This window comes from Limanda limanda, chromosome 17, assembly GCF_963576545.1.
Source record: "Limanda limanda chromosome 17, fLimLim1.1, whole genome shotgun sequence".
NCBI lineage: Eukaryota > Metazoa > Chordata > Actinopteri > Pleuronectiformes > Pleuronectidae > Limanda > Limanda limanda.
The window spans coordinates 13183559-13205813 of NC_083652.1; the positions used below are offsets into that span (position 1 = coordinate 13183559).

The 22255-nt window shown below is 45.6% G+C and overlaps 2 protein-coding genes across 2 annotated transcripts in view; one reads left to right on the plus strand and one right to left on the minus strand.

The window, feature by feature from the left end:
• The first annotated feature begins 179 nt into the window (after positions 1-179).
• LOC133023529 (G-protein coupled receptor family C group 5 member D) lies at positions 180-2710 on the plus strand. The gene is made up of 3 exons (XM_061090592.1): positions 180-1311; positions 2406-2461; positions 2624-2710. The coding sequence occupies exons 1-3, from the start codon at positions 180-182 to the stop codon at positions 2708-2710; spliced, it is 1275 nt and encodes a 424-aa protein (XP_060946575.1).
• Positions 2711-5804: 3094 nt separating this feature from the next.
• The window catches only part of LOC133023524 (RNA binding protein fox-1 homolog 2-like), a 40079-nt gene continuing 23628 nt past the window's right edge, over positions 5805-22255 (minus strand). Inside the window, exons 5-13 of the mRNA XM_061090587.1 lie at positions 22089-22142; positions 21794-21886; positions 13016-13103; positions 12456-12512; positions 12119-12266; positions 11070-11112; positions 9191-9294; positions 8452-8527; positions 5805-7998 (exon numbers count right to left, since the gene is read on the minus strand). Coding sequence (XP_060946570.1) covers positions 7954-7998; positions 8452-8527; positions 9191-9294; positions 11070-11112; positions 12119-12266; positions 12456-12512; positions 13016-13103; positions 21794-21886; positions 22089-22142 — 708 coding nt within the window. The 3' untranslated portion in view covers positions 5805-7953. The remainder of the gene's footprint in view (positions 7999-8451; positions 8528-9190; positions 9295-11069; positions 11113-12118; positions 12267-12455; positions 12513-13015; positions 13104-21793; positions 21887-22088; positions 22143-22255) is intronic.

Sequence of the window (22255 nt, forward strand, 5' to 3'; positions counted from 1 at the left end):
CTCCGCCTTGTTCTGACATGTTTACACACTCCCTCCTTCTTTTAAATGTTCCAGTTATCCTGTCCTGTGAAACTTGTGCTTCAATACTTTGTGCTGTTTTGTTCCAGCAGAGTAAAAACCAGCTGCCTTATCAAAGAGGGGTTTAGAGGAAGGACTGAATCCCTGCGTGGATTACCGAGATGAACATGGCCTTTTTATCTGTGGAGCACAAATCCCTTCTCTCGCTCCTCCTCCTCCTCTACCTCACATGCCTGAGCCAGTCGGCCAACAGCAGCTCAACCGGTCCCTCAATCAACAGCACAGCCACATCCTCGGGTTCCTCCAACGCCACCTCCCTGAAGGGTGTGCCAGGCTGCGGCAAAGGCCTGCACCCCGTGTACAGGTACCTGTGTGACCGCCGGGCGGCATGGGGGATCGTCCTGGAGACCCTGGCCTCCTCGGGCTTCCTCTTCAGCATGGGCCTCCTGCTGGGCCTGCTGCTCTGGTCCCTGTGGATCTGTGTCTCCTCTAAGACCCAGCGCAGCAGCATCGGGGGCACGGTGGCCTGCATGTCCATGTTCCTGTTTGCCACGGCCGGGATCTTCGGCCTGACCTTCGCCTTCATCATTCGCCTGACCTCTCAGACCTGCCCCACCAGGATCTTCCTCTTCAGCGTGCTCTTCTCCCTGGCCTTCGCCTGCCTGCTGGCTCGCTGCCTGGCCCTGCTGGGCTTCGCGGCGGCCCGGGGCTGGGGGGAGCCCGCCGTGGCCCTGGGGCTCTTCGTCGTGCAGGTCATCATCTCCACACAGTGGCTGATCCTCGTGCTGGTGCGCGACAAGGGGCCGTGCGAGTACAGCCAGGAGGAGTTTGTCATGCTGCAGATCTACGTGCTGTGCCTCTTGGCCATCAGCTTCATCCTCTCCATGCACTTCCTGTGCCGCTCCTGCTCCACGCACAGCTACAGCTACACCGGGCCCACCAACCAGCAGGGCCGACAACAGGCCGCCATGGTCTTCCTCACGCTGCTGCTGTCTGCCAGCATCTGGGTGGTGTGGATCACTATGCTCACCAAAGGGAACCCGGAGTTGGAGCGCCGGCCTCAGTGGGACGACCCGGTGCTGAGCATCGTGCTGGTGGCCAACGGCTGGGTCCTACTGATGGGACACGGGTTGTCCCAGGTGTCCTTCCTCTGCCGGGGCGAGGCCAAGTCACAGGAAGTCCCGCTGAGCTTCGCCGGCTGGACCAGTCCCAGCGCCGACATCCCAGGGCTGAGGAGTCCGAAGGTAGGAAGAGAAAACGGAAGCTTTGAGTCGGATGGAGAGAACAGTAGAGGTATGAAGAAGAACAATAAGTTCACTTTATAATCTGATATACTTCTTATGCATAGTGCAAACACAGTGGAAATGAATCTACATCATGTTTTATTGTCATAAAGAATTAAAAAACACAACCTTCACTCAGGAACAAATCTCAATCCTTCAAAGGCAAAAAAATAATAATGAAACATTTATCTTCATCATCATATTTTAACAGTTTTGCAAAAATATCTTGAATGATGCGTCGATTCCAGAAAAGAAGCAGATTGATTTTCTTTTGATCAATTAATAATTTATCCTATGACCATAAATATCCTAATAGCAGGAGCCTATGATCCATCTACTCCATGTTTTCTCTTCAGATTAAATGACATTAAGGTGAGACTATTAAACTTCATCTGACTAGAAAGTCAAAAATTCAAACATATCAGTTCTCTACATTTGCCAGATTTGTAGATCCACAAACTTTTCCCTGAGAAAAACGTCTCATCTCACAATGTGAAAGAAAGTGAAAAACTTCCTGGATCTGTCCCCTGATCCGAACAAACACAGAAACGTAAACAGGGTTGAAAACACAACATCCCTGGTGGTGGCAATATTGTAGTCATGGTAAATAATGAAGCGGCAACACCACACAGTGTAGCTGGAGCTTAACTTGACGAGACTCTGCAAACACACAACACACAACACACAACACAATCCAGCTGCTGGTCGAAAGACAAAGGTTTAAACAAACCTGAACAGGGGTGTGTTTTATTTAGATCTGCAGAGGGAGGAAAGTGTTGTTTATTTTGATTTACTGTACAAACAACAAAAGAGCAACAAATCCACATTCACATCCTTTCTGTTCTGCTTAAAACACAACGTGAGCCAGATGAATGTGGAGTTTGAGGATCAGTCTGTGATGAATCGTCTGTAATGAACCGATAATTAACTGCATCATGCGCCTCCTCCTCCTCCTTCTCCTTCTCCTCCTCCTCCTCCTCCTCCCTCCTCCTCCTCCCTCCTCCCTCCTCCTCCTCCCTCCTCCTCCTCCTCCTCCTCCTCCTCCTCCTCCTCCTCCTCCTCCTCCTCCTCCTCCTCCTCCTCCTCCTCCTCCTCCTCCTCCAGGCAGGAGACCCGACGCCTCCCTGCGCTCGCCCTACGAGTCTGGATTCTCCATGACAGTGAGTAATAAACCAGCAGGATCCACACACTCTGCCATTAGGGCCCCGTGACCTTTTCACCACTGGAGACGATTATAGCCACGTTGCATTGTGAGGTTAACGAACGCACAATTTATCAGGAACATTTACTGCAGTGACAATCTGTGTGTGTGTCTGTTTCAGGATATCGACCCTGACAAGGATTACACCATCCCTCGCCCACAGGCCGACTACAGGGAACCTTCCGATGAATATTCCCAAGAAGATTAAACAACTCGCCACAAACGCCTTAAACCTCTTTCTCGTGAAAATGTAAATATTTCTGCATCGTGTTTAAACGAATGTTATTTCAAACCCACGTGGACGCAGACTCAGCAGCAGGTGGCTCGTCTGTGTTTCCTCACGGAGGCCGGACGGGGTCAGATTGTCTTAGTTTTCTCCTGGTGGGAAATCCACAGGACAGAAACTCAGCAGAAGTGGATATTCACTACGTGCACGTTGTGAGTCCGGCTGAGACAGGGTGTGTGTATATAAAAGCCGTGAGGTGGTGGAGGAGGCGTGAAACTGTCGCTGTGAAGGTGCCAAACTGCTGAGAGGAGCAGAAAGGAGGCGGAGAGAAGGAGCCAGCAGAGGAGGAGACACATCCAAAGTCACTGTGCTGCAGCATTATCAGAACACGTGTTCAGTGTGTATATAAGTATTAGGAGAATGACTCGTCCCAATTAGGGCTTTTATACAATTATGTGACAAGTGACGACAATAAAAGATTCTTCTATAAAAGCCTGGAATTATTATCGTCCACCAAATTTACACAAAACTCTCCGGACCAATTAGCATGAAACCTGGTGGACAGATGTGTTATAGGTCAGGGAATCGGGATCAGGGGGCGGATCCAGGAATAACATCGTGAAATAGAGAGTTCCAAGGAAATAATTCACAGATTTAAAAGAATCCGGCACATGCAGAGGACTGTTTGGTGCAGCTGGAGAATTTAAAGTGACTGTTGGGCTTTGGCGGAGGTTTGAGCTCTAAAGTAGTTGTGATATATTCTGCCTCTGGCGCTTTTAGGACACGTATGATAATCAAATTTTCAATCAGAAGAAAATCAATCAATTTATTTTTCTCTTAATCGATTTATTTAACCCTTTCTCCAAATGTTCTCTGGCTCCAAAGGTTTAAATAGAAATAGTAAATTAAATATCTTTGGTTCTAAACATTTGATAAACTGCAAAACAAGATCTGAGGTTGATCAGTTGTGTATTGAACCTCTCACACAGTATTAATAATACTATAAATACACATATTAATATATACTGAAAGATATTGAGATAATTATTACCTTCTCACCCGGAACCATGTTTCCATAGGCCTGCTGCAAACTGGAGCATCCACCTCAAGAGCAGTGGCAGAGTTAAACCACCAGGGGGCAATGTTGGGGCGTAACGAGTTGAGAGAAAGGAAAACTGAACAGAAGTAGTCAAAGTTTTTCCAGGTCATTTACGGCGTCGTTACAGGAAGTCATTAGATTTCACCTTTAATATTTAAAACTCTACATTAATAAGTCATGTTGTTAAAGTAAATGTTTCAATTTTGGTATTTATGCTCCTCCCACATTGACCTGTATCCTCTCTGATCCACTGAGGTCACTTCCTCTCTCCAACAGATAGAATCTCCAGCCCCCCCACACTCCTCTTATCTCACAGCCTTCAATCTATTCTTCCAATTAGCAGGACTTCAATTACTCACAGAGAGCTTGCCATTAAATTGCCAATTGGCCCCTTGTGCATTAGAGCAATTAGCAGGGATATGAGGTTTTTCCCGTCACATTTACGGCCATTAACTGCAGATGCAATTAAAGATTGTTCCAGATTGTCTGTCTATCTGTCTGTCCCCCCCCCCCCCCCGGCAGCTATGTGAGCGGCGGATTCCGTCCAGAGGAACAGAAGTCAAGAGTCGACACCACTGCAGGCCCAGCGGAGCCGTGTTAATCATGTGACCCTCATCGGTCCTGTGACTCACACGAGCCGCAGCCGAGAGTCTGAGGACACTCGGGTTGTTGTTTCCTCCACGTCCCTGCAGCCGGATGCATCAGAAACACCATCGAATATCTACAGCCGCCTCTGCTGCCCTGACTGAACCGGCTCGTTCCAGCCAAACGCTGCAGAGAAAATGATAAGACCCAGAGAATCCTGGGAAGGAAAGAACCTGATGGTCACCAGCTGGAATCGAACCTGTGTGGGATCGTGATCCATCACAAACATCTGGACGATGCACGAGGGCCACACAGGAAAAAAAGTGTTCGGACGCCAGAGTAAAAACCAAACAGTTTATTTATTATTATATACATTCAATAATAATGAAGATAATAAACAGAGGGCAGACACAAGGATGGCAAAAATAAAACATTGTGAGAAAAATACATGTCACTTATTGAAAGAAAAGAAAAAAATAATCACTTGGATGAATGAGCTTTTAAGAGCATGTGACATTTAAAAAAAAGCCTCCACATGCAAATTCAAACCCATTTATTAAATCCCTGTACAAAAACTCCCACCGGGTCACCTCCAGCTTGGGGAGGCGAGTCGGGGGGGGGGGGGGTCAGCGGCCGAGGAGAACATCTGACCTCTGCTCGATAACCAGTACACCCCCCCCTTCCACACCAGCTTCTGCCGACTGGGCAAAGTGAGGTGGAGACGTTGCTAAACGAGCTTTCTCCACGGGCACGTTCTCAATAATTCAGCGTCTCGGTGCACAAACATTTTTTTAACAGACAAGCTTAAAGCAGAATCCAGGTTTGATGTCGTCGTCATTTTAATTTTGAGATTTACCTTCGTTATAAAAACCAAACCACGGGGGTCCAGACTCGCCAAATTAAACTTTACACATCTGTCGCGACTGGTGATAATCACGACGACCACAGAGGCGCAGAGCGGAGATAACCCAGATTATTGAAGTGGATCAAATCAAGTTCCATAAAGCGACCGCAGGCGCTTGCCTCCCCCCCCCCTCACCCAGACACTGTGCTGGACCTTCACTGAGATTCCTCCATCCCTCCCGTCACCTCACTTTACATACCGGCCTCTCTCCTGCTCTGTAAACACCGCACCAGTCCTCCTCCAGCACTATGATTTTGAATTCATGCACAAATGAAACGATTCTCTGACCGACTCCCTTCCTCTCTCAGAAAAAGCATGCATAGCAACACGTATGATAATACTTGTAAAGGGAGAATAAGACAACAAAAAAAAAAGAGGTAATGGGCATTGAAAATACTTATTGGACCTACTGCACACAGTTCACAATCATACAAAACAACATTAGCCCTCCTCACACTGTCCGCTCCGCCCTGAGCGCACTGCACCCCCCCCCCCCCCCGGAAAAACTCAAAAGGAAGGGATGTTGTTGTCCTGTCAGCTAATGATAAATGGCTCAGCTTCTCACCTTCACTGCCACAATGTCCCTCGGACTCACCGCATTGTTCCATTGTTCTAAAGGTGGCCACTGCCGGGCAACCGGGCCCGTTCCTCATTGTGAGGACATGTCTCCCACATTTGCTTTGCCTGTAATTTGTCCAAACCCCAACGCAAAACCTCCTTGTGTGTCTCTACCTCTGCATTCCTGCAAATCCCTCAAGTCTCCATCTGCTCTGATTCCTCTTGTCTAACTACAGCGGTTTTCATGTGTGCATTTAAAAACAAAAACAGAGAGAGAGAGAGACAATAAATTAGTGTCCGGAGCAAATCCAACGTTCAGAATTCCCTAATTGCTGCAATACTTCCGACATTTCCTCTGTCTTTTTGGAGCGTCAGTGACTTTTCCCTGGGTGCTGATTCCACACTGCACTGAAAGATACAGCTTCTACCCACAGATACACAACAGAACATACAGATAAAAGGCAAAAACAAAACAAAAAAGGCAACCACAAAAATATGAAATACATCAGGACCAAAAATGTGCTTCTTCAGTAAAATCTTTGGAACCAAAAAAAGGCAAAAAATAATATCAATAACAACATAGTAAGAGTATATGGAGATGTAATACATAGGACAGGGACCGGGTCTGTGAAGTGACAGAACCGGTCAAAGAGAACTTTAAAAGTATTCAGAGCAGAAACTCTCAGAGAGCGTGATGGATTTAAAAATGCTTGTGGACGAGTGAAAACAATGGATATAAATAGAAACTTCTCATTACTTCAAGACTCTATTACACGGCTCGCTGGGTTCCTATCTGGGCGGTTCTACAGGGATCTACTGTCCTGCTGAGTTGAGAACACACACACACACAGATCTGCTAAATCTAGTTTGTTTGTGTTCCGACGGATCTTTGTCTGTCCGACGGGGACGAGAGAGAGAGAGAGACAGGCAGCGAGTCCTTTTTTGGAAGAAGTACTACGAGCAGATCAAGGTCGAACCTCTGAGGGGAGTTGGGGGGGGGAAGTGCGCCGGATTCTCAAAATGGACAGAGACAGACACAGGGTCGGTTCCCGTCTTAGTGTTGCACTTGTAGTGATGAAATGAATGAGGTGAATGAGTCTGTCACTGAACATGATGGACAGATCTAACTCGTCCACATGATGTCGATATTTAATAACGCGTCTCCGCGACTTCTTATCGACGGCAGCGAAACATGATCCAAAGAAAAACTGAGGTATTTGCAGAATAAACAAAAGTCACTTGGTTTTATTTACATTGTCCTTTTTCACGTTTTTTAAACTTTCTTTTTTTAATCATTATTTTGTGTGTTTTTGTAATTTCCTTTTACATTTGATGGGGAAGTTGGGGAAATGACAGAGTTGGGCGTTACCAGGACAACAGTGGTTTCTGTCGGTCGGTTCCCTCTCAGCTGAAATCTGCTTCTCCAGGTTTACAAAACAATATTTGATTCTTTGTTTTTTCCCCACTCTTCTACCACAAATTGAAACCAGAGGGACGCAGCTTTTACATGGATGTAGTGTTTAAAAACAGAAGTACCTTTTTATAGTGATGCCGTGGCAGTTCTCTCGTTCTGTGCAGGTCAACGTAAAAAAAAGGAAAATGTAAACTAAAGGAAGCTGTATACTTGGTGTTGAGTGTAAATGTAAAGTATGTGTATATAGGAGGGATCAGGTCTTATAGGGCAGTGGATATACTGAGAGTTCAGAGGGGGAAGGGTGTGTAGAGTTCAGGATTCACACAGGAACAGTCGTCTCCCTCCAGGTCCTGTAGTGTTTCTAAATTGTGCCACGTAGATCAGAGTCGAAGGCTCCAGCTTGTTATGATGGAGACGCTCCTGGTTTTTATTTCTTTTTTCTTTTTTCTCATTGTCTCCATGTGAGCGACAGACAGTGGAAACAGAGTTGGAGTTGATGATGTGGCGTTGACCTCTCTCGCCACAAAAAGACGCACAAAAAAAAAACACATGAGTTGTCACGATCGTCCGCCTGCAGGAGACTGGAGGCGAGCTCCGGCCAAACGAAGAGCTTGAAAAAGTGTTTTGGAGCGATGTGGAATTCCTCGGGTGTGATTTGTGGTTTTCTAGTACGGAGCGAACCTACTGTATCCGGCCCGGTACAAACTGGCCTGCAAGAGAAGAGAGGAACAGCAGAGTTGGAAAGTGGGAAAAATATGAGATTGCAGCTGTATGTGTTTGTTTCTAGACTTTCTCAATAAATCACAGTCCACACATGGTTCTACTAAAGTTCTACAAATTATACATTTATTGTGCATGTGGGAACAAAGTCTAAAGCTACATCCACACTAACACACTTTCATTTTAAATCTAGTAACATCTCCGTCTTCCCAAGGGCTTTAGCTCAGTATCATGTACAAATAACGTCCGTACTTATACACCTGAAAACAACGTATAACATCATCGTATGCAAACGTCTCTGATTTAAGTATTTAAAACTCTGGAGTGTGGACGTCAGGTGCAGTGAAGTATTTTACAACCAGACATAGTAATGCGGATGTAGAAAAACAGAAAGTGATCAACAAGGGATGCACAGGTTAGTTAGTTTGAGTCCGTTTTCTCACCATGGCTCCGACTCCGTAAGCAGCAGCAGCTGGACTTAACCCGTGGTATGGATCTGTAGTGTAAACCCGTCCATAACTAGCAACACAAACACAAAGGTGATAAGTCAACACAAAGGAGATAAGTCATCGGAGCTTTTACACAGATTTTGTGACAGGTCCCTGTTCCGTTTCCTCATGAGAACACACGTAAACACTGCAGCACTCGTCCACTGGCACAAGCAGGGAGGAAGATAACTGACGGCAATTAAACAGAATCGGGTTTTGCAAATATTGTGATGGGAAGGAAACACATTGAACGTGTTTGTTAGAGCTGGAGGAAACACAAAGAGTGTGTGTCCGCACTGAGCCGGTTACATGTGTAAACACTTCTTTGTCTCTCAGGTTCAGTTCAAAATAAGACGACACTTCCCTCTGGGACAAAGTGAGCTTTTTAAAAATGTCTCCTACATTTTGTAAATCTTAAAACACAGACTTTGTCACTATTATTCATTTAGGTATATTTTATATATCTTCAATGATGCACTCATATCCTCATATGTCACTGGAATCTGTGACCAGCACTTTATGTTATCAAAGAACCACTGCAAACTGGAATCTATTAAACTTTCAGCCTTTGACTCGGCTTTAGATTTTCTACTGAAGAAAACATCCTCAGATCTGTAGTGAAACTGATTCCACTAACAGTCTGTTGTACAATGTGTGTGTGTGTGTGTGTGTGTGTGTCTGGGGTTAGCCTCACCCGTCACTGTAGGCGGCAGCAGCGGCGGTTGCTCCGGTTACGGCTTGCGGCTGAGCGTAGCGGTAAGCGGCGGCGGCAGCGGCAGCAGCAGCAGGGTAACCTCCCTAGAGACAGACACACAGCAGAGCTTAGTCACATGTCTCCGGGGGACAAGACACCTGGGCTGAGATGGGGGGTGGGGTAATATCAAGATGCAATATACTGACATTTAATACTAATCATATGGAGACATTACATGACTACCGTAAAAAATATGTACATAACTAAACGTAACTTAAATGTATTCTGTGGATATTACACGTTGACTACTGTATACTTTAACATATATTTGATTTATTATCCGAGGTCGATTGCAAAAACACCATGTTTACGTTATGGATATATTTTTAAGAAATACTCCTTGTGTTGAGAAACATAACTCATCAATAAAATACAGTAAATTGCATTTCTGTGTGGGGAGAGCAGGAGGTGGTGTGGTGCTGCATGTGAGATTAGGAGAGAGAGAGAGAGAGAGAGAGAGGGAGAGGGGGGGGTAGAGAAGGGAAACTGTGGAGGTGGAGTTACGATTGTGTTATTATCACTGCAGGAGAGGGGGGTGGGGGGGGTAGAAACCGCGGAAGACAAAATGTTCTCCCGGCTGAGGTCGTAGAGTAATGAAAGGAAACGTCAGAGGAAGCTGGAGTCTGACGTGTTTATGAAATATACCCCAGTATTATGTTTTTTTATTGTGTTCTTAAAAAAATTCAGGAGGTAGGAAACAGAGAGAAAGATATAGGGGTGGAGGGGGGGAGAAAACACGCCCACACAGGCCTGTACTGACACTAAAAGTCAACTGCACAGTATGCACGCCCCAAATCATACGTCAACGCAACACCACTGCATCTGTACATCAGGAAGAGACCCTGTTCTCCGTTTCAGATACTAAGGATTTGAGAGCATCTCGCACCCGGGGCCGACACAGACTGGAGCTTTGCTGCAGAATGGTAGCCTCCAATTTTAGGAATTAAGTTGCAGTTGCTTTTTTCTTTTCTGATTTTTATTTATCAAATGTGGGTGTATTTCTTTTGTTGCCAAAATAATGATGGGTGTAGTATTTCTCCAAAAACTAACAGACAGAAGAGACCAGGCTCTCTTTGAACCCACTGGACAGACCAATGACACTCAGAGCAATTTAGTAGTTTAGTAAACAAACAAACAAACAAACAAACAAAGCCTTTCCCCAACGATCAGGAACAAAAACACACACTTCAGTGAGTTAGTAGAAAGAAAAACAAGCAAATTCTAAGTAGTGGTACATTTGTTTTTAACAACAAAACTAATGTTCCAGATCAGATCAGCAGATGATTTAAAAGACCAGAGGAAGCAGTGAAACCAGTCACACTGTGGGTTCGGGTCGAGTTGAGCCTACCTGAGGCAAACTGGGACTAAGGACTGAGTCCTGAAACATTATTCTATAGAGAGAACAGAAACAACCGTTGTCAACCTGGACACACACACACACACGTTCATATGTTCTCACACTCGTACACTGATGCACACACTGCCCACAGAGCAGCCTTTGTAGTGGTGAGACCCTCGGTCCTTCACAATCAGCCTCACTTTTAAATCAACCTGTTCCAACCTGCTTGATAATGGACACAACAAACGACACCAAAAGAAAAATAACACCTCGTATTGAAAAGGAATATTTGTGGTGTGTTGTGCTCGTTTTCCTTTTTTTATCACCGTGGACTCATTCACCTTTGTGCAGGCAGCTCTGTGCAGGGCATGACATGCAGAATCACCCCCAGAGGAAAAGAAGAAGAGGAGCAGGAGGAGAGAGAGGGTGTGAGGGGTGGGGGGAGGGAGGGGTGTGTGGCCGGGAGGTGAGTTTACTTACATACAAGTCCGCAGCTCCGTAAAACCCATCCTGATACACCACGCTGAGAGAAGAGGAAACCGGTAGAGAGAGGAGGGGGGGTGGGGTGCAGATGGAGTGGTGCACAGTCCCAAAAAAAAGAGAGAGTGGATGATGTCACAGCAAAATCAAAATGAAGAGAGCGAGAGGGAGAGAGAGAGAGAGAGGGAGAGAGAGAGAGGCACATTATTTCACACCCATGCAGCATGCAGAGAAAATACATTTTTTCCATTCAAGCTCCACGACTGCAGCTGAAAAACATTAAACAACGGACTCTCGGGGGGGAAGAGAGAGAGATAAAGTTCATCGTTCCGAAGCCGAGACCATAAAGTGCTTTTTATTCCCCCCCCGCTCCGAGAACATCGAGGCAGCCGAGGCCACTTTGAAGGGATCGTTATCGTAATGTCATAATGTCGGAGAGGAGCAGTAGATCTGGAGAGGGTATTTCCGACAGCCCCCCCGACAATTTCACCTTGTTTTAGCTTCGATTTCAGTGTCGTCAGAGCGAGCGACCGATCAATCCCGCTCTGGTGTGAATACCGCCGCTGTCATAACCCCCATTGGCCAATCATCACAGCACAGCAACGACATGCACAGTTCAAGTAGTGAAGGAAAACACACATCACTGTAAATGTGAATAATCTGTGAGCGACTGAATGCGGTTCGCGTGTGTTTATGCAAATCTGCCGAGGGTTGGTATCTGTGTGTTTATTCAAATGAACCCTTCAATGGTGCAATCCCATCAGTGTGTCCCACTCGACTGAATAGCTTGTGAACTGACTGACAATGTGCCAGCTGGACCGCGGCAGAGCCGAGTGTGAATCCTGTTTGAGCCTGAGAGGTGTGTGAGCACAGCTGTATTCAGCAGAGACCTGGTCAAACAGATTTTGAAAAAAACACATTCATGAGGTGTGTTCCCTCGGTGGATTCACCAGGCAGTGAACACGACCACTGACTGTAACCGGTTCCTCTCCAGTGTGGTTGTTCTATACGAGTGTGTGAAGTCAGCTCTTGACTCTTGCTCTTCTTACCCAGGGTACGCAGGGAGCGCCTGCTGAGGCACGGCGGCCCGGACGGCGCTGTACACGGGTCGACCCCGGCCCCGGAGGTGGGCGCCGCGGAACGCCGCCGCCGCTGTCGTGGCTGCCGCTGCTGCCTGAGAGTAGGGGAACCCGGGGACTGGAGGAGGAAGAGGAGGATGAGAAGGGTAAGCAAGGAGATGGAGGATAGGAGAGAGAGGTGGAGCGAAGGAATTAGAAAAGAAGGATGATAATGATAATATGAATAAAAGATTGGAACGTGACTCAAATGTAAAATGGGTTGTAGAGGCAGCTGTAAGTGGGGGTGCAGAAGAGGAGGGGCTCTTACCTGCGTACAGCTCGGGTGCGTACATGGCGCTCACCATCGGACTCAGTTTCCACCCCGCTGAGTCACACAGAGAGAGGGGGGGGGGGGGGGGGGAGAGAATGAATAAAGGAGCAAAGACGCATATACACCTCAACATGCACACAGTGATTGTAAAATACAATAATACAGTTATTCATCTATATTCTTGATATTCATGGTTCACAAAATGATTGTCAGATTTAATTCCCCTTTTATTTAAGTCAGACTAACTATGTAACCGGCCCCTTTAATGGAAGATTATTATTGCGACAACATCAACCCCCCCCCCCCATGCACGCTGTCGTGTTGAATCTGGAACCGACTGTGAGCGGAATTCTAAAGTCAGCTGACATCACGGCTGGTAGGTGGCAGCAAAAATAATGAGCCTAAAAGAAGATGCAGGAGTTTCTCTGACGGTCCCGAGAGGAGCCTACAGGGCTCGTCTACCCCCCCGACACCCCCACCCCCCCACCCCCCCTGTGTGTACCTGTGCTGGATTATTAGTCGGGTGCATCGTTAGTGTGTGTCAGTTTAGTCGTTACCGTAAGGCAGTGTGCTGAGAGCCTCTCCGTTAGGGTAAGGGCTGACCATTTTCTTGTTAGTCATCACCCTGGCGGTGGCGTTATTCACCTGGGGGGGGGGGGGGAGGAGCAGACGGTCAGACACACACACACAACATCACAGCAGAGGAAAGTTAAGCAGCACATAAACTCCATGTTGACTAGAATAACAAGGCCGAGGCTGATAGTGATTTACAGCTGTGATGTGCTGGGTTTTATATATATCTTGATATTGTGTTTTCATTTATTCCTACTGGTTAATTAGAGAACGCTGGTGTGTTTTGTATGCTATGGTCCAATTTCATAACTTAACCGACTCCTTTTGTTAAGCTGTCAACTTGATGTGTAAAAGGTGTAAAAGCTCCTTTTAAAGTGAAAGTCGAACAATAATGTGGATGTGACGATGTACCGGCATGTTCCTGGTTACAATGTGGATGACGACACATCAGTGTGTGTGTGTGTGTGTGTGTGTGTGTGTGTATGTGTGTTTTTTAATGCTTCATGTCCATTTGTGTAAATGTAATAGTGGACGGAGGCTGTTAAGGGGATTATTTTTTATTCATCATGCAATTAAAAACTAATTGCCCAGGAGAGATTTGGTGATTCACAGTGGAGCGACGCTGGTTCTGCTGCTGCAGGGACCTGCACATTAATGTGTTGGAGGCACAGCAAAGCAAATTTAGCTGTACTTTTCTTTTTTGCCATGCGCAGGTGAAAGTTTTCATATGCGTGTGTGTATTCCGTTCGCGCTGACTGACATTTCAGACTGATGCTAAGGCCCCTTCATTTCAAGATGGCTGCTAATCTCCTTTCTGAGCTTCAAAGGCTCAAACTGCGGCGCCTCCATCTATCCTCATCTTCCTTTGATGGGCTTTACGAGACGGAGGCTGTAGCTCAGACCGTCCGAGTGCGCTGGTGCAGCTCCACATCCGACTGTGTGACAAGCTAAAGATTATTGACCTTTTGGCTAAGATGAGGGGAGGGTGTGTGTGTGTCTGTGCATGCGTGTGCATACCCACAGCAGCACCCTCATTCAGAAGAGCATTAAAGCCTTGACTGCCACACGCATCGCCTCGCGCTCTGACTCATGTTCTTTATCTGCCGAGCTTCATTCAGATGGAAATGAGCTTTGCCTAATTTTTCCATCCTTGCAAATGACGAGGTCAGCAGCAAGCGAGTCAATTAGCCTAGCCTGGCGAGCTATCGGATACCACATCCGGGTGGAGACATCTCAAAAAGGTGGATCGAGTTAATGATCAAATTAACGTGAAGAGATTTTCTTTGTGTCCCACAGATTATTTGTTTTGACAGTGAAGAGCCGGGTTCCCCACTGAGGGATTGAGTTAAGCATCTGTATCATATCTCAGATGATACTGGGCAATCAGCTGTGTTTGAACAGTGCTTGTATCTGTGTTCGTGTGATGCACATTAAATGAAATTGGGTGAATGGTTGACAGTAACACATGCAAATCAGGAGAGTATATGGAAGGCCAATCTCAAAGGGTTAATAATTAATAAAACATTCAGCCTTTCTCATCCCACGTTTGCCCTCCCAGTCCAGAACAATAAACCTGGACAAAATCAAGTCACATTTCCATATGAAACCAAACTCGTGGGGTTTACATACCTAAAAAAAAGAAATATTCAAAAATATATACAAGGGAGAGGGAGAGAAAGAGGGGGTGCAAAAACATTTGTTTTGACAAAATTAATAATCATATTACACAGAGATAACACGCAGCCAAATATGGGCGAATAACATGACCAAGAGTGAGTAACAAACCAAAAAAGAGTAAACAAAAAAATCAGCCAATCAGCAAGCGTTGGATGCAGCATAGAGACCAATCAAAAAACAATCGCAGAACTCCCACATACAAACATGTACGAGACGAAGATGGGACGAGGAAGTTAAGAGGACGGGATGCAGGTGAGAGGGAAAGAGACAGAGCCAGTCCGTATATATAAAAACAAGGGGGATGTCGAGATGGAGTGAAGAGACAGAGAAAACAGGGAGAGAGAGAGTTTACATGAGCAACACAAAAAAAAAGAACTAAGAACAATTACTGTTTAAAAAAACACAACACATATATATACCAAGGTGCATCATTCAAATAAAGCAATTAGATTTGGTGACCATTCTCCTGAAAATATCATTATATGTGGTGGGTTGAGAAACAGAGCACCAAAGGATGGAGGGAATAGAGAGAGAGAGAGAGAGATGGGGAGAGAGAGGGAGAGAGAGCATGTGAGAGTGAGAGAGAGAGAGAGCAATCCTCATTCCCAAAAAAGGAGAGAAATAAAATAAACATGAGTCACTATGCCAGGCATTAGAACTGTGTGTCACAAACTGAGACCAGTACACTACGACTACGACTACTGATACACAGACAATCCACTACGAGGAAAACAAACCAAAAGAGAGAAAAACAAAATGGCAGCGTCGTAGCGACCCAAAGGGACACTGCGAGGTAAACCCCATCATCGGTTTAGAGATGCATATGGTGACAGGAAACAGAGAGTGTGTCCACGACCGCTCCCTCTTTCACGTCTCCCTGTTTAACAGCAGTGCCTTGAGATGATTGTCATTTATCATGTTTATTACCCCTGTCAGCTGTTGAGCCGCGCAACAGTCATTTGTCCAACAGCAATGCATTGTGGGATTGTTAACAGAAAGGCACGACACATGCAAACAGGCACTTATCATTTTTCGTTTTGATTTAGGATTTTAAACAGGGACTGATCTGGGACGCGGTCTGACTGATTTGATAACGCGAGCAGCCAGTTGCACCAGCGGCTCATAATCATCAAACTTCTGGTTCTGGACCCGAGTGTGGACTAAGTGGAGTTTTACTAAATCACTGAATATAAAACAAACTGATACTTTCCTGGGGATGAGATGTTCCTAAATATTTACAGCCACTTTCAAGTGGAAGTGACGCTGCAGCTAAGTGCAGCAAACTGGCAAAAATAAGCACGTTTAGAAGAATTTATCAAGTTTAGAATCACATACAATGATTCCATATAATCGCTAGGATTTAAAATGGTATTTGACTTAATTACAAAATACCTCAAATAACAATATTATGGCAATAACATTCTGATTAAATAAGTAAATGATAGTTTCTAAGCTATATTATTATGTCTAACACTGAAACATTTTTCCACTTCGCAAGCACAAGTAAAACAGTAAACAAAATGCTTAAGTTTCTAATTCTGCCTCTATTGGAATTTAGCCTGACTTCCTGTTTATATTAGTGACCCATTTATACGTTTCTAACGTCTTTACAAGCCAAGAAGTGTCCAAAGTTCAAATGGGGCAAACTCATCCTGTAAATAACTACTTTGAAACTAGTTAGTAGTTCCCAAGAAGTTAGGAAGAACATTCTATTCTAACTTAGCGATGGATTTATGAAAAGCTGGTGCAACTCAATCCACATCTTCATCAACATGGTTCCTAAACATCTTCACTGTTATTAGACACAGTTCCCGTCTGAGTATGAAAATACATTTGTAAGACCTTTGTCTCGGTGGTAAAAAAACTGGACTTTTTTTCAAATGCACTTTGTATCCAGCTGGCTAACTTTTGACAAAGTGCGAGGCTCAAAGCAGGCAGGTGTCAGTGAAGTGAAGAGATTCAAAACCAGAGCAGCGTTATCTGCCCTGCAGCTCGGGGGGGAGGGGGGGTCGGCATTCACTCAAAGCAATCATAGGCAGCAACAGGGAGCAAAGCTTCGTGTCATTTCTGTTGATTTTAATTCATTAGGAGGAGGAAACTACAAACATCGAGTCCAACGGAGAATTAATCAGATGTATTGTGGATAGGAGCCGTGTGATTGCACAGGGGAGGGTGATTACATTCGTTCATTCCCGGTGAGGTGTTAATGAGGTGTGGGGGGGTGGGGGGGTGGGGCGGACATGTGGAGGAAATATTACGGCTAAAAGACTCAAAGTGTTGAAAGACGCTGTGTCCATCTGTCTGTGTGCCTGTGCTACTGTGAGTTACATAATGCCAGGAGTTCCCCCGGGCGTTACACTGGGCCGTTTCCATTTGGTTAATATAGGAATGCAAAGGCTAATATTGTAGATTGTGCATGGTACTGTATCAAAAGGCCCATTTCAGGGGTGGGTGGGGGTGGGAAGGGGATCAGTTCAGTGATAGATGTTTGTACACAACTTACCGTTGCCGTAGAAACAGCGAGTGGTTACCGTGGAGACTGACAACAACACACAGAAGTCGTCAGGGAAACAGAAAAAATATAATAAATAAACAAATAATCCGGGTAACAAATGAAACCTGAATGCCCCCATCACCCCCCGCCTCCCCCCATGTGAAATAAAAAACCTGAGAGCAGCAGTGTCACAGCTCAGAACAGAGTTTAAGAGAAAGAAGAGGGAGGAGGAAGAGGAGGAAGAGGAAGAGGAAGATGCTCTGAGCATCAGTACAACAATCAGAACAGTGACAGGATTTGGTGCTCTACAGAAACAGAAGACATGGTACAGGAGAATGGAGATATGGGGCCACCTTGCCTTTAAACCCCCTAAAACTAGCCTAGTGAGTCCAATGAGGGACTGAGATGCAGCGAGTTAAAAAAAAAAAATAAAAATCCCAGGATGTGAAGGAGGAGCAGAAACAAATCCCCACCACCCTCCATCACAAGAGCAGAATGGAAGAAGATGCTTTGATGCTTTCAGGGTCGGTATTTAGGTTAGATGTTGCAAGACTCATTCTTATGTGGTGGAGTTAGGCCACAAGAGAAGTATGTGTGTTTGAAGAAATGTCCGTGGCTATAGAGAGAGAGGCTCTAATTCCTACCAGTCACCACAAAAAGAGTCAAACAATGAAAAACAAGACAGAAAACTGAAAAACAAAACAGATGAAAAGAGGTGGAGACTAAGAACGGCAGACAGAAGATGGCAAAAAGAATGTTATAGTTAGAAAAAACAGTTGTAGACAATTTGCAAATTGAACACAAAGTGACAGAGACAAACACGACTGGCGATGCGAGAATGAAGGGATGAGAAAGAGAAAGAACGGAGCCAAAAACACCAAAAAGACGGCAGAAGGGTTCGGAAAGGGCAAAGTACAAACTCTCTTTCCCCCTTTCTTACAAACCTTATCTACGTTTTCACTCATGTACAAAGCAAACACACACGGATACTCGCACGTGTCATTCATTGATTCGTCCGCCGGGGCCATATCATGCAGAAACACAAAGTTCTGACAGCGACAAAAACAAAAGAGGACTGGTCAAATCCAAAGCAAACTGGGGGAGGGGGGGGGGGGGGTAGGAGGGGCTCATCTGTGAAACTGGGACACAATGCACTGGTAATCCTTCGCTTCAGGCCGTCGCCAGCTCGACAACAAGCTCTTATCGATTTCCAGCGCTCACACTGCGATGACACAGCTGCAGGGAATCAGTCGAGATGTTTCTGAATGTTTATGGAAATGGTCAAAAAGGAGCTCGGGCCAGAATGAGATGAAGCCAGTTGTGTCCCATGGACGAGTGTATGGCAGCAGCATCGATGGGTGAGAGTGTGCATGGTCAGGCATGCAGAACCACAACTTTCTCCTCATCACCACAGATGATGACACTCTTTATATAATATAACCCCCCCCTGCTCCTTCGCATGCAGACAACTTTAGTTCTATTCGCCGCTATTCTTGTGTTGTGATGTCTGACTAAAACTCTGCGCTGCTGTGGAGGAGGAAGAGGAGTAGCTGTCACTTCCAGTAACGCTCTGGCCACAAGAGGTCAACCACGGACACACAACTCTGGCGCAGCAGTGAGTGAACGGGTGTGTTAGAGGTTCTGCATGGTCTCGGACTGCGGGCCTTCTCCTCTGCTGTTGTGCGTCTTTTACTTTTGTCCTTCCACACCGTTGTTTGCAACGTGGTCAAATCAAGAAGAAAAACGAAGTGAAGCAGCGGAATCTAAAACCTGAGGTCACCATTCTCCCCGTATATTAAACTCAATCTTGACAGCCTGCCACTCCCAGATATGGAACAGTTCAACTAGATATCGTTAGCCAGCATACACCTTACTCTTTTACTTTCCTTTTGGAGCTTCAGACTGTCACCTGTCGCCTGGAAAAAAAGAGATGTTGTTTTGTGTGATCACAGTAAAAAAATCGAGGATGTTAGATCAAAGTTAACAGCTGCACCACTGGAGACCATGCAGAGACCTGTTAACACTTCCTGTACAGCCAGTAATTGCAGCAAAAGAAGGGAAACGTGTGCACGTATGCAACTACACTTTTGTGACTTAATGGTTTTTCTATCCTTAGCTTTGTCGGGTGTCCTCCAGTCAAAGTGAGAAGTGTATGACACATGTTAGGGCCTGTGGCAGACAGACGTTATGGGTGAGGACATGGAGCGAACACACAATCACAGTGACAGCCAGGGTGGAGATGCATTGAGGTGTAAATGTATGTGATGCACACTGACACCTATATATAGGCCTATAGGTCTCTATATATATATAGAATGAATAGTGATGGGGTGGGTCACAGAGAAGCAGGTAGAGACAAAGTGAACTGTAGTTGAGCCACTTACATGGATACAGTGGAAGCGCACAGGAAACTGACTTCTTCAAAGCGCAGAGTTTTATTCCAGACAAAGAGAAGTACAGTGTAACTTTAAACACAATAATTATCTTTCTATTTCACATGGACTACACATGCACACTATGGCCGGCTAAGCTTTATAACTACTGACTACTCCCGTTGGCATGCACCAAGAACAAGAAATGTCAGCACTCGAGGTTGAGAACAGCAAACGTTTATAAAAAACTAAGGATTCAGCTTTCAGCGTTTGGTCAATGAAGCACTCAGATGCAGCTGATTCCATGCTGACTGAACCAGTCCCATCACCAAAACTAAATCGACTACAGAGCCGTACAGAATAAACATGCAAGAAAAAAAACATCCAGCCGTCTGCAGAGCCGCCTCAGCGAGGACACAGACTTCCACGCTCTAATACCAGTCATGCACACTTAGGCTTCGACAACTAAACCCATGCCAGTGGAAAGCAGTGAACTCACACACAATAAAACACAATATTTATGTATAACAAAGGTATACAATAGGCCTATATTTCAGAGTTTCTGAATTATAATACAAACATACGATTGCTCCAGTTGTCTTCGCTTCATCTCTGAAAACATAGTTCAACAAACTCTGAAATGATACGGCCAGTTAGAGCCAGAGTTACTGCCGCAACGTCTGCAAGGAGGGAGAACTGCCAGAGAGCATCACCTCAGAGAGAAATGTCCGGCCCTTTCTCCTCGCTTGGAAGAATGTCTAAACACAAATCCACGGTTTTGTCCTGCCCCAGCCTTTTGTCTCTTCAAGCCCATGCACCATAAACAGACAGAGAGAAACACACTCCACGGACTCCTGCTGCTGCTGGCCCACCATGCAGCCGCCACGTGAGCTGCTACAGCCCAACACCACTACTGGAGTACAACAGAGTGCATGCAGAGTGACGACTGAACACACACACTGCTCGCCCATCGAGAAAAAGTGACTGACATCATGCAAAACTTGGGAGGAAACACAGAATCAGATTAAAGCAATGTCAGGGACGACACAGGGTTGTTGACTGATGCGGGGGTTTTAATTGGCTCCATCAGTTTCCATTCAGCTTGCTGATTGACTGAGGGTGGAGGTGGTGGAGGGAGTATGTTGTACCAGTGGATGCAGGTGGCGGTCTTTCATTCTCCACCACACTGCAGCAGGACTCAGAGTACAGAACTCAAAAAAGGGGGTCCAGCCAGCCTCATCCATCATGCAAGAACCGACACACACCCCCACACACAGACACACACACACACCACGAGGAGATCACCACAGTAAGCCCATGCAGAGATCCCGGCTTAAAGTGGCGAGCATCAGGAGATCCAAAACGAACGACTGGCTGATTGAAAACCCAGATGAAATTAAAGAGGAAGATTTGCTTTTCAAAAACTCAGCACATGCTTATGTCACATATTGAAAATAAAACAGAATCATATCAAAATAAAAGACCTCGACACACAGGGACTGGACACACATGAAGAGAAGTGAACAGATCTTTGTCAAGAACCCAGACTTGTATAAAGTGAACATGCGTCAGTGTGATTCCCGGCATGCTGCTGTTGCACCAAGAGCCAGAAGCTTGTCACAACCACTTAGCCACAACACCGGGGGAGAGGGGAACACAGAAGGATTTCTACACTAGGGAAGGAAACAAAACAAAAAAAAAGAGCATCTGAAGGCAATCTGCCATGCATCATCCTTTCACTGGGTTCCTCTTGTGCCCCCCCCCCCGGTGCCAAATACACAAACATCATTCCAATTATTGCAGAAGAGGTTTTTTTTTTTTTTATTAGTGTGGCTACAAGTTGCGAATCAGTGGAAAACAAAACAAAAAAAGGTGAAGAGGCAACAGCGTAATGTGGAAACAAAAAAAAAAGAAATGCTGCAGAGGAGAAATACCCAGCATGCCTTATATAGTGTTCTTGCACCCCCAATCATTCTCACCACAACAATAACAAAAAAAAGAAAAGGAGGAAACAAATCTTTTTAAAATTCAAAAAAACACATTGCAGAGGACCAGGGAGTGGGATACCAGTGGGCTGCATCAGAGCATGTCACTAAAGGGAGGATGGGAGCTAGCTAGCAGTGAGTGCTCAAGCAGAATTTACGATGGGAGTACAGACAGAAGACAGTAGAGAGGGAGAGGGACAGAGAGAGAGAGGAGGAGAGCGAGAGGAAAATTACCTCAATCTTACGACCTTCCACCAACGTGCCGTGGAGCTTCCCCCTGGCGTTCTCTGCGTCTGCGCTGGTCTCAAACGTCACAAAGCCAAAGCCCTGTGGTGCAGAGCGGAGGTTAGAGGAGAACTCTGCAGATCTGAGCACTTGGGTTCCATTGTGACGACCGAAGCTGCACGATTATCAGTGAGTTGTGCTGATACCACGTCACAGTGTCCAGGGGGGGGGGGGGGGACATGCACGGCAGGAAGACTTATCAACAGTCCACAGTCGTTTCAGGAGAGGACGTCTGTGATCTTACCTTTGATCCCCTCTCATTGAAAATGATCTCTACATCCAGAATCTTCCCGTATTGCTGCAAGGAAATTGGAAAAAAAAAAGACATTAGTAAAAATATAATCATCAAAATGAATGAGTAATCTTTGATTTGTTGGAGGTTTTGGTTCAGATCTGGATTTACTGCAAAGT

Bases quoted from the DNA above. Each gene is read 5' to 3' on its own strand.
- LOC133023529 (XM_061090592.1), top strand. From the start codon at position 180: ATGAACATGGCCTTTTTATCTGTGGAGCACAAATCCCTTCTCTCGCTC. The intron at 1,312-2,405 runs GTATGAAGAAGA...CTCCTCCTCCAG, and splicing joins GGATGGAGAGAACAGTAGAG to GCAGGAGACCCGACGCCTCC. The intron at 2,462-2,623 runs GTGAGTAATAAA...TGTCTGTTTCAG, and splicing joins AGTCTGGATTCTCCATGACA to GATATCGACCCTGACAAGGA.